General features: G+C 54.6%; 1 protein-coding gene across 3 annotated transcripts; it reads left to right on the top strand.

Moving 5' to 3' along the window:
• The first annotated feature begins 696 nt into the window (after nt 1-696).
• Znf629 (zinc finger protein 629) lies at nt 697-10,164 on the top strand. 3 transcript variants are annotated; one of them, XM_050165842.1, is made up of 3 exons: nt 697-2,277; nt 4,508-4,614; nt 4,748-10,164. In XM_050165842.1, the coding sequence occupies exons 2-3, from the start codon at nt 4,542-4,544 to the stop codon at nt 7,279-7,281; spliced, it is 2,607 nt and encodes an 868-aa protein (XP_050021799.1). In that variant the 5' UTR covers nt 697-2,277; nt 4,508-4,541; the 3' UTR covers nt 7,282-10,164. The 3 variants fall into 3 exon arrangements, with proteins under 3 accessions (XP_050021799.1, XP_050021800.1, XP_050021797.1); XM_050165843.1 differs by lacking the exon at nt 697-2,277 and adding an exon at nt 2,339-2,364; XM_050165840.1 differs by lacking the exon at nt 697-2,277 and adding an exon at nt 2,395-2,621.
• Nucleotides 10,165-11,796: the final 1,632 nt, after the last annotated feature.

The raw sequence follows: 11,796 nt of genomic DNA, 5'->3' as shown, positions 1-11,796 counted from the left end.
GGGAATTTTCTGCTTATGGTCCAGATCAGACATTAGCACAGAGTTTATATGGGAAAACCCACAAAGTTGCAGCGTTTTTGAGGGGTGGGGTCAGGGTTAGAGCGTAAGCTCACATCCTGCCTTTGTGTGAGCAGTGCCTAATTTTATAACAGACACCCCACAGGTGCCTCAGTTATCTCCAGCAAGCAAGCGGTGGTGAGTTGCCAGGACCCATTGTCTTGCAAGAACAAGAGAGGCAGTTTCTTTTCTTTTCTTTCTTTTTTTCTTTCTTTCTTTCTTTCTTTTTTTTTTTTTTTTTTTTTTTTATTTTCGAGACAGGGTTTCTCTGTGGCTTTGGAGCCTGTCCTGACACTAGCTCTGTAGACCAGGCTGGTCTTGAACTCACAGAGATCCGCCTGCCTCTGCCTCCCAAGTGCTGGGATTAAAGGCGTGCACCACCACCGCCCGGCTGAGAGGCAGTTTCTTAATATCAGCTTGGCTCTTCTGGGAAGTCATCACCTCTGGGGCAGGACTGAAGTCCGGGCCCCTTTCCCCAACTAGCAGCTTACAAGCTGAAGCCGGTCTCTTGTGGATGCTGTAAGAAGGGCAGTCTTTTTTTTTTTTTTTAAGATTTATTTATTTATTATGTATACAGTATTCTCAGTACTCTGCCTGCAGGCCAGAAGAGGGCACAGATCTCATTACAGATGGTTGTGAGCCATCATGTGGTTGCTGGGAATTGAACTCAGGACCTTTGGAAGAGCAGGTGGTGCTCTTAACCACTGAGCCATCTCTTCAGCCCCCAGAACAGCAGTCTTGAAATGTTGAACATGTTATTCACCCATCACAAGCCAGTATTTATTCCTGGTGTTTTAACATCAGCATCTCACTGTGGAGCCTAGACTGGCCTTAAATTACGGTGATCCTCCTGTCTCAGCACCCCACACAGGGCTTGGAGCTTTTTATTTATTTGATTAGTTACAGTTCGAGCTGGGCTTTACCCACCGTGCAGCCCAGGCTGACCTTGAACTCAGCTCTTGATTCCCCTACCTCAGCCTACTAAGGGCTGGAGACCACGGGTGTGTGTCACCCAGCCTGGCGACTATTAAGCTTCTTGAGGGTGGAAAGTTCAACTCTTGTTCAGCGCTGCTCTCCTCACACCTAGGCTGACTTACACATTTTATCTCATATCTCACGTCCTGATTGCCTTGTCTATAAAACAGGGACGATTCAGAGTTCTCCCCCGGGACTGTGGTGGGGAAATTGTGAGACACAGACCTGGGACCTGGGAGGTCATTGTGTCGTTTTGAAACCAGGGTGTCACTAGCCCTGACTGGCCTGGAACTATGGGGACCAGGCCGACTTCGAACTCGCTGATCTTCCTGCTTCAGCCTCCCGAACAATAGAATTCCAGGCTTTCGGAACTACTTCTGGCTTCCTAGGTTTTTGGAAGGTTTGCCCAGCTGTGAATTGGGTACCTTACCCGGGATGCAGAGAATAATGCTTGCCCACGTTGGTCAGGGAACCTACACTGCCGGTTTCTGCTGCCACCCAGGGCCTCGGTTTCCTCCTATAAGGAGATAGAACTGGAAGGGTAAGGGGGACCGGTAGGGGTAGAGGGTAGTGGGACAGAGGGTAGTGGAGGCACGCGGGGGAGGGGGGCGTGGAACCACGTAGCACAGGCTAGTCTTGCCTGGCCTTAAATTAAGGCTAGTTAGCGTCTGCTCTTATTGCTGGTCCCGGCCTGCCCACCCAACCCTTGCTCCCACCTCCTAGTCACCAACTCAGGCACAGCAGCCCCAGCCCTGGGTGAGTCCAAACAAAGGCCGGTCTCAGGGGACCCGCCGCGGCCCAATCTGAGATCAGTTTAACTGGGCGGCTGGCAGAGCCTTTGGAGAGAGAGCAAGGCCAGATATCCGGAGACCCTCGCCGGCCTCTGAACTCCCCCAAAAGCTGATCTTGCGCGATCCCACTAGACACGGGAAGAGGGGTGTCATCAATCACCTCCTTGCTTCCGTACCCCCTCCCCATTCTTTTCCCAGACTGTGGGAGGCAAAGGGTTAAATCCCATAGAGCTGATGTTCTGACTCCAGGCTAGAGGGGCCCGGGAAGCTGGGGTCACTTCCTGCTCCGTCCCAGTCACCCTGAACTGGTCCCCGGGTCCTCAGCCTGGAATCACCCCTTGAGAAGGACCCTAGAGTGCTCGGCTACCAGCCTGTCCCCCGAGGCAGGGCACTTAAGGGGTTAAGTCCCCTGGGGCTGGACTCTGTCTTCCGGCTTTTCCCAGACCCCAGAGCCGTGAGTTGGGGCCGCCTGGGTTCCCGGGGTGGCCTTGAGGCCCGGGACAGCCGCCGGGGAACAATAGGGCCAAGGAGGCGGCGACTGGTGCGGGGCGCAGGCCGGGCCCGGGGCGGTGGGGGCGGCGGCCGGGGGATGGTGGGAACTGCGCCAGGGCCGCCGTGGGGGAGGGGAGGCGTGCGCGCCCGGAGAGCGAGTCCGGCCGGGGGCGGCGAGGCGGCGGCAGCTCGCCGGGAACCGGGAAGCCTGGGCGTCCGCGGCGGGGAGGGGACGCTGGCGGCTCGGCCGGGCTTTCGGGGACGGGGACGGGGACGGCGCTCCGGGCCAGAAGCGCTCAAGTCCAGGTCCGCCTGGGTGCGGGGGGCGGCGTCGAGGGCGGTCCCGCTGCCTCCTTGTCAGGGTCACCCTGGGCCGCGCGCACCTCCGCGGGTAGGCGGCCGCCTCGGGCCGTCCTTCCCGCCTCGGTCCTCGGGGGACCCTCCCGGGCCGGAGGCTGGCGCTCTCGGGCCCGGGCTGCTTCCCAGTAGTTCTCGCCTCCCTGTCTTTGCCACTTCTTGCATGTGGCCTTGTCATTAACCCTTTCCCTTCTAAGGTAGGCCCCTGAGCCTAAGTTTCTCAGGCAGTCCAAGTCCATCGGCTCCTACCTGTCCTCGGTCCGCTCAGCGGAGGACCTTTCTCCCCTCCGGGGAGGCGCTTCCTGTGGTCTCCATCTTCCTTCCCTAAAGACACAGACCGGAGGAGACAGTGGAGATGAAACTTATTTTCTTTCTTTCCTCTAACTTACGCTTCTGCTGCTGCTCCTTAGCAAGCTGTTTCTTCCTTCAGCTGCTTCACAGAGCAACTGCTCCGGGGGAGCTTTTGTCCCTGTGCACAGACTCCCCGGCTCCACTGTCACCCCAAGTCTAGGCCGGTCCAGGGCCGTTAAATGAGTAAATGTGAGTGCCCGCCTGTACTTTGCTCCTATGGCCCTGTTCTATCTCCCGGAGATCTTCGGAGGTTTTGAGAGTGACAGATGATTCCTTTCCCAGGGGCTCATGCTGGAGTTGCTTTTCTTTTCTGATGTCCCTTTACAAACTGATCGTTAAAGACATTGAACCAAATAGGTTTTCCATGAGCAAAGGGTGTCTAGGTCATTCAGTCACTCAACAAAGATTTTCCTGGGCACCTTTCCTAAGCACGTGATGAAACACTGGTAGAATGAACAGAGCAGAAGGATGGGTCCCCCGTGGGTCTTTGGGGAGAGCATTGCCAACCGCTCACACTCCGGCCAGTAGCCCACAAGTTTGAGTCCCCTATGACTGTCAAGGTCACTCGATGTTTGCAGACCTAGGGGCAAGCCAAGCAGAACACTGCATTTGCGGTTTTAGCTTTGTTACTTCCCAGTCTGGGCCTTGGAGACGTCTCCCCCGGTGTTGCCCTACTAATCTGTAAAATGAACAGGTGACTCCCGAGTCTCCATGGCAGTGAGAGAAATAATGACACCTGGCAGACATGTCACCCTGTCCTTCCAGCATTCTCATACTTGCTCACCTCCTTCCCTCCGCCCCACCCCCTTCTCATCTTGTTTGAGACAAGATCTCCCGTAGCTGCTGACCTTGAACTTCTGATTTTCCTGTTTCTTTCCCCCAAGTATGTCACCAAGCCAGGCGCCCCTTTTGCTCTCTCTTTCCAGTCCCTGACTTCAGACCCCCCCCCCTCCTACCCTAGGCGACCCTCTTTGTGTGCTCAGGTAATGGCAAAGTGCCCTGGCCTTTGTGAGTCAGGGAAACTTTTATTTTTAACCCTTTAAAAAGTGCAAGCCTTGGTTGTTCTCTGTGGGGCTCATAAAGGAAAAGTTTATTGGTCTCAATTAGCAGTCCCATAAAGGAAGAAAATTGGAGTCTTAATGAGCTTTGTCTGATTTGCAAAATAACACGGTTCCAGGCCTCTGGGCATCGGATGTGTGGTGTGAAAGCACCTCCCCCCCCCCATGTTGGTTAGAACTCCAGCCTTCCATCTAGGTACAGAGGGTTATGACTGATGAGTTTTTAATTGACTCTCTTTACATTCATTGAGTTGCTTCATTGCGATCTTAAGATCTACAGTGTTTGGAACCAGGCCTCTGGGGCCACGGGGCTCAGGGAGAGAGGGTGCCAGAAACATGAGTGGCAGGTCACTGAGCGTCACAGAAGTGGGAGCACAAAGAAAAGCAGATAGCCAGGTCGCAGTGTGTGTCCATCTCTTCCACCAGAGTCCCTGGAACCTTCGCAGTCGGGAGCTCTGGGATGGAGCCTGAGACGGTGCTGTGGGGCCCAGAGCTGCAGGGTCCTGAAGAGAGCCGGAACAATGCTCACGGAGGTGAGGGGCACAAGGGACAGTGACCCTGGCTCAGGGAGGGGTCCAAACTCTGGGCAGTCACAGGGGAGGGAAGAGAGACCAGACCCCATCTTCTGAAAGGAGCTGGGGCTGGAGACTCCCTTTCTGTCTGTAGGTGCCGAGAGCGGCAATGAAGAGGAAGGCCCTCAGCAGGAAAGTTCTGGGGAGGAGATCATCTTGGGAGATCCGGAGCAGAGCCCAGAATCCAAGGACCCACCAGAGATGCCCCTGGAGAACCCCTCTCAGGATGCCTCAGCCCCTCAGGATTCCCCAGCCCCATTGGCTTCTTCCAACCCCTTTGACCACCAGACCCCTATGGACCCATCAGCCCCTGAGGTAGTCCCTTCCCCCTCCGAGTGGACCAAGGCCTGTGAAACCAATTGGCAATGGGGAACCCTCACCTCCTGGAACAGCACCCCAGTAGTCGCTGCCAGCGAACCCAGCCTACGGGAACTGGTGCAGGGCCGCCCTTCTGGGGCCGAGAAGCCATACATCTGCAACGAGTGTGGCAAGAGCTTTAGCCAGTGGTCCAAACTGCTCCGGCACCAGCGCATCCACACGGGGGAGCGGCCCAACACGTGCTCAGAGTGTGGCAAGAGCTTCACCCAGAGCTCGCACCTGGTGCAGCACCAGCGCACACACACGGGCGAAAAGCCCTACAAGTGCCCCGACTGTGGCAAGTGCTTCAGCTGGAGCTCCAATCTGGTCCAGCACCAGCGCACGCACACGGGCGAGAAGCCCTACAAGTGCACGGAGTGCGAGAAAGCCTTCACACAAAGCACCAACCTCATCAAGCACCAGCGGTCCCACACCGGTGAGAAGCCCTACAAGTGCGGCGAATGCCGGCGCGCTTTCTACCGCAGCTCCGACCTCATCCAGCACCAGGCCACACACACAGGCGAAAAGCCCTATAAGTGCCCCGAATGTGGCAAGCGCTTCGGTCAGAACCACAACCTGCTCAAGCACCAGAAGATCCATGCAGGGGAGAAGCCATATCGCTGCACCGAGTGCGGCAAGAGCTTCATCCAGAGCTCAGAGCTGACCCAGCACCAGCGCACTCACACGGGGGAGAAGCCCTACGAGTGCCTGGAGTGTGGCAAGAGCTTTGGTCACAGCTCCACGCTCATCAAGCACCAGCGGACGCACCTACGCGAGGACCCCTTCAAGTGCCCTGTCTGTGGCAAGACCTTCACGCTGAGTGCCACGCTGCTGCGCCACCAGCGCACACACACAGGTGAGCGGCCCTACAAGTGCCCCGAGTGCGGCAAGAGCTTCAGCGTCAGCTCCAATCTCATCAACCACCAGCGCATCCACCGTGGGGAGCGGCCGTATATCTGTGCCGACTGCGGCAAAAGCTTCATCATGAGCTCCACTCTCATCCGCCACCAGCGGATCCACACGGGCGAGAAGCCCTATAAGTGCTCTGACTGTGGCAAGAGCTTCATTCGCAGCTCTCACCTCATCCAGCACCGCCGCACGCACACGGGCGAGAAGCCCTACAAGTGTCCCGAGTGCGGCAAGAGCTTCAGCCAGAGCTCCAACCTTATTACGCACGTCCGTACACACATGGACGAGAACCTCTTCGTGTGCTCGGACTGCGGCAAAGCCTTCCTGGAGGCTCAGGAGCTGGAGCAGCACCGCGTGATCCATGAGCGAGGCAAGACACCTGCCCGGAGAGCTCAGAGTGACAGCTTGCTAGGACTTGGGGATCCTGCCCTGATGACCCCGCCACCGGGGGCCAAACCCCACAAGTGTCTGGTCTGTGGCAAGGGCTTCAATGACGAGGGCATCTTCATGCAGCACCAGCGGGTTCATATCGGAGAAAACCCCTACAAAAATGCAGATGGTCTCATAGTACACCCGACCCCCAAGCCTCCGCAGTTCCGCTCCCCTAGGCTCCCCTTTGGGGGCAATTCACATCCAGGTGCTTCGGAAGGCAGAGCTGACCCCCCAGGACAGTCCTTGAAAGTGCCTGAGGGTCAGGAGGGCTTCAGCCAAAAGCTGGGTCCGCAGTCCTCTAAGTCCTATGTATGTCCCCACTGTGGAGAAAGCTTCCTCGACAGGGCGGTGCTCCTGCAGCATCAGCTCACCCACGGCAATGAAAAGCCCTTTTTCTTTCCCGAGTGTAGGATTGGCCTTGGGGAAGGGGCAGAGCCCAGTTCCTTCCTAAGTGGGAAGCCCTTCAAATGCCCAGAATGCAAAAAAAGCTTTGGCCTGAGCTCTGAGTTGCTACAGCACCAGAAGGTCCATGCGGGCGGGAAGTCCCAGAAGAGCTCGGAGCTGGGGAAGAGCTCCTCAGTGCTGTTGGAACATCTCAGGAGCCCCTTGGGGGCCAGACCCTACAGCTGCTCTGATTGTGGGGCCTCCTTCCTCGACCGGCTAGCTCTTACCCGCCACCAGGAAACCCACACTCAAGAAAGGGCCCCCACTCCTGAGGACCCCACTTCAGAGTCAGTCACCTTATCCACAAACCAGGAAGACGAGGGAGAGGCCTCTACCCCCTCAAAGAGCAGCAACCACAGGGAAGAGGACAGTCCGAAAACTCTGTCAGAGGAGAAGCGCTATCTGTGCCCTGAGTGTGGCGACAGCTTTACAGAAGTCGCAACGCTCCTCCTCCACAGGAGCTGTCACCCAGGGGTCTCCCTGTGAAGAGGTCTGGAGACCAGGGACCTCTCTCTCCTGAGAAATTGTGGGGAAAGGAAACCAACCCCATCAGATCGTAGAGAAGTGGAGGGCCAAGAACCCTGGGAAGAAATAGTGCATTTCTGTCAGCAGTGAGAAGCCTATGAGATTGCGGGTGGGGACCACTTATAAGCCGTAGAGAAAAACTGCTGGGTTAGAAGCCCTATACATATGTAGGAAAAAAGCCCTTTAAGTCTGTAGCAGAGAAACCCTATAAACCATAGTGGGTAAAAGCCCTGTTAATTGTAGGAAGAGGTTCTAACACGTCTCTAGACAAACCCATAAAACTGTATTAAAATCCTTCTCAGAATCTTCTAGGTGGGGGAGGTGTAGGGAATACAGTCGGCACTGACTTGGGAGGTGCCCTGGATGGCGGAGGAAACACCTGGACTCTTGTATTCTCTCCTGGCAGCCTTGGACAGAGGCAGTGCTCAGCGGGGAAGAGTAGGAGGGAAGAGAAGTGGGGAGGGAATGACTAGGCGCTTCCAGACCCACAGGTGAGACCAGACATCCATTGCACTAGAGGTTCTTTGGTGAATTGCATGTACTAGGGGAAGGAAGACTGTGGGGGTTCCTTATTAATAAGAGCCCCCCAGAAATGACAAGCCATTTTAAAGGCTGGAGTTTGGGGTGTATAAGCAACCTTGAGTGTAAGACTATTGAGAAAATGTTGAGAAACCACCCCAGCTATTGGGGGAAAGTTAAGTCTGTTTGAAGGGAAGCAGAGCACGGTGGGGAAACTGCAGCTGGAGGCTAGCCAGTTCCTCCTCCTAGGAGCGTGTTAAGCTTCAAGTGCAAGCAGATCCCAGTTCAGGCCATCAGGGTTCTCCTCAGACAGGCAGGACCAGCCTTTCCCCAGCCCAGCTGGGGATGTCTACTCTGAGAGGCCTCTGGGGTTTCAGGGGGCCTCTGCCACATTCTCAGGTCTCACAGGTTTTACCTGAAAGCTCACTGCCACAAGGTTTACTGCAGTGGCAACCCGTTTCCTCAAATTCTGTCCTCAGTGGAGAGAGCCACTCGCTGCTAGTCAACTTCCAAAGAATAAATTCCGTCAGAGATTCAAGGCTTGTATGTGCTTGTCCTCCCTGGACTTCTACAAGTTCATGAGAGAGAGCCACTTGTGGGCTCTCTGGTGACGAGGGACGGCAAGACAACAGAACAGGCAGCTCTGACTTACCAGCAACAAGAGTCAAACCTCAGCCTTTCGTGTGAACTCTGTGTAAGGCTGCCTGCAGGGTGAGCCAGGCTGCACATGGCGGATGGACACGTGGCACAGACTGGACCAGAGTTCCCGAAGAGGCAATGGAAACTTGACCACCTTCTCAACCCCAGTACCTGGATGCCCTTGAGATGGGGTGGCAAATTTGATCCTGGCTCGGGGAAGGGACAGATTCCACCTTTTGGCCTTTCTCTCCTTAGCCAGAAACCACTGGAGGGAAATTAAAGGAGGAGACATGGTCCTCTGCCAGGCCCATCTCCTCCTCAGATAGCACAGGCTAGACCATTCATCCAGCCAAGCCTGCTCACATGACTGGAGCTCCGTGATGGAGCAGAGACAGTTGCCCTATAAAGTAGTTGAAGAAAACCTTTGGCGAGAAACATCTGTAATGAAGACCCTTAAGGATGGTAAGGACTCTCCCCTGTATTTTGGTTGCAAAGAGAGTGTCCTTACCCAGTGCTGGCGTTAGCGACACATTGTCCAGAGTAGGAGGTGAGACACCACATGATTGGCTCTAGGAGTCCTGTGAGCTCTAGGATCCACGAGTGAGCTGGATCCCTCCAGTGCTGAGGAAGAGACATCTCATTCCATTACCTAAACTAAAAGTTCAAAAGGTAGAGGCCGATCATCCTTCATCTTTCCTGTGCCCAGATAGATGACCCTCAAAATTTAAAGGACCAAAATCTAGAATGCTGGGAGAAAAATGCCAGTCCTCCTGGGGAGAGAGAAAGGGCAGGCCTTACACAGTTACAGAGAGAGCCTTGCTAGGGTCCCAAGTATCAGGTCGGGGGAAGCACCATGAGATGGGTAGGAGCCTGCCTGATAGTGACAGAAATATTGATAAAAGGGCATCCCTATAAAATGGAGTAGATACTCTCCTAAGTATAAGCTGATTTGTCCCCTTCTAAGGTGGTAGCAGAAACTAGAGTTATCCTTTGTAAAAGTAGGAGCAGGCTCCCTCTGACCCAGGCCTGAGAGTCTGTCATCAGAAGACGGGGCAGGCGCTCAGCATAGTCATGGCTAACTAGAGTGTTGAGGACTGAGATGTAGCATGTGGGACAGGATGCTCACATGTTCTGGAGACAAGCGAGGGCTGTGGTCTCCACTCCAGTACTGAATGGACCATGTGCATAGGTGGTGCCGGGCTTCCTAGCAGGAAAAGGGCAGAGCAGAGCCCTCGTGGGCTCTGGCCACCTCCTTCTCACACCCTGCTACGCCACAGAGGAATCTGTTGCAGGGCCCGGCGTCCTTCTAGCTGGCTCAGGAAGAGGTCCGCCAGAACTGAGTATGGGAGGCATAGTGGAGCCAGCTCCATCCTGGGCCAGAGCCCTCAGAAGAGCCCCTGGGAAGAGCCCAGCAGCTGTGGGCAGAGTCCAAGCATGGGAGAGGGTGGAGCTGACCTGCACTTAGGGAAAACTTAGAACTGATGATGAATGTGGGGTCAAATAAGAACTCATAAAGGAACTGGGTATGAATCATAATCGGGGAGAGGACTTGAAACCATCTGACCTCCCTTGCCTTCTCCCTCTGGAGTGAGGGGAGGTCCCCGTTTAGAGTGTTGTGTGTCAGTCAGTGTTGTGTCCCCAGTCTGTTCAGTAGTTGGAGAGAATAAAGGGAGCGAGATTCCCGGGCGTCTTCTCTTATTCCTTCCTACGTGTTCCGCCAACAGCAAGCTCATCAGAACTTGTCCTCTCCAGAACGAGGGCCCATGAGGACCCCAAAAATGTTCAGTGTTTGCTTGTGGAAGATTGACATGTTCACGGAGCTTTAAGAATCCATATCCTGAGAGATTGAGAACACTTTGGTCAGCCGGATGGCTGCCTGGTGGCCCAGTACTGCAGCCTCCCCAGGACCTAACCTAGTTCTCAGAGCTGCCGGTTACCTCTCTGGGTTCCTTTGAATCCTGTGGCCTGTCCTCTCTGAAGTGAGTGGTCCCCTGGGGATAGCCTATAGGTTCTCCCATGGGAGAGACTGATGCTCTGGAAGTGCAGTCACCCAAGACCCACAGTATGTCATGTGGGAAGTCAGAGTGGCCTAGAGGCCTGCAGGCCACCTCCACACCAGCCATTACTCCTCTCCTTGGCTAAGGCAGTGGGGATGACTGTAAGGAAGTTCTCAGTGCCAGGCTGCCTTCAGCGCTGTCTTCTGAGTCTGTTCATGGCCCCTGTGGCTGCCTGTGACCAACACTGGCCACAGCCTGTCTCTGCCTGTCTGTTAAAGACACTTGCTGGAGACAGAAAGGTGTGGCCCTGACTTTTTTTTTTAAATTAAAAAGAATCTTGATATGCATGGTGTTTTATTTGCATGTTTGAGCATCCATGCGCATGCAGTGCCTGCAAAGTCCAGAAGAGGGGGACAGATCCCCTGCAACTAGAGTTACAGATGGTTGTGAGCCACCATGTGGGTGTTGGGAATTGAACCCAAGTCCTCTGAGAGAGCAGCCAGAGCTCTTACACCTGAGGCATGTCCATAGACTTCCCTTGGGTATTACTGTGCTTCTAGCCCACATCCCAGAATAAGTTCATAAGTTCGTTCTCTCTCTCTCTCTCTCTTCCTTTCTGTTCCTGGAATTGGTGGGTGGGCTGGTAAGGGGGACTTGCTTTTTCATGTCCCTGGGTCCCCAGCCCTGGGAACACTAAGGAATATCAAGACTGTTCTCTGTCCTGGGAGAATCCTCAGTTGGGCAAGGGACACCAACTGATTTAAAAGCCCAAGGTCATGCCTGCCACACTTGGAGGAACTCCAGGGTATAGGGGTCTCAGGAATAGGGGATTCTCTGTATAGAAGTCAGGAGTGAGGTGGAGTTAGAGGAGTCAAACAGTTGGGGACCAACTTAGAGAAGCAGTCTTAACATGTGGGTTATGACTTCTTTGGGAGTACAACAACCTATTCACGGGGGTCACTGTGACCACTGAAAAACACAGATAATTATGTCATGATTCATAACAGCAAAATTAGTTATGAAATAGCAATGAAAATAGTTTTATGGTTGGGGTCACTACAGCATGAGGAAGTGTATTCCAGGGTCACAGTGTTAGGAAGGTGGAGAGGCAGTGCATCAGAGCATAAGGGAGCGATGGAGATGCAGCCAGGGCACAGGCCAAAGCCTGAGGAAGGTCAGTGTTGCAAGAGACTGAGTCATGAGATCACTCATGCTCTTTTAAACATCGATTTTCGGGTCTGGTGCTTGGGAAAGACCTGCCGGGGTTGGGTATCAGCAGCTCACCTGTAGTCTTGATCCTTGGTAAACACCTCATGGAAAG

This window comes from Alexandromys fortis, unplaced genomic scaffold (assembly GCF_014885135.2).
Source record: "Alexandromys fortis isolate MF-2015 unplaced genomic scaffold, M_Fortis_MF-2015_v1.1 scaffold_146, whole genome shotgun sequence".
NCBI lineage: Eukaryota > Metazoa > Chordata > Mammalia > Rodentia > Cricetidae > Alexandromys > Alexandromys fortis.
The sequence above is the reverse complement of the archived record's forward strand: the minus strand, read 5'-3'. Positions and strand labels throughout refer to the sequence as shown.

Excerpts from the sequence above, each read along its gene's own strand:
- Znf629 (XM_050165840.1), top strand. The coding sequence starts at position 2,413 with ATGGTGGGAACTGCGCCAGGGCCGCCGTGGGGGAGGGGAGGCGTGCGC. Across the intron at positions 2,622-4,507 it reads CCAGAAGCGCTCAAGTCCAG|AGTCCCTGGAACCTTCGCAG; the intron begins GTCCGCCTGGGT and ends CTCTTCCACCAG. Across the intron at positions 4,615-4,747 it reads CCGGAACAATGCTCACGGAG|GTGCCGAGAGCGGCAATGAA; the intron begins GTGAGGGGCACA and ends TTCTGTCTGTAG.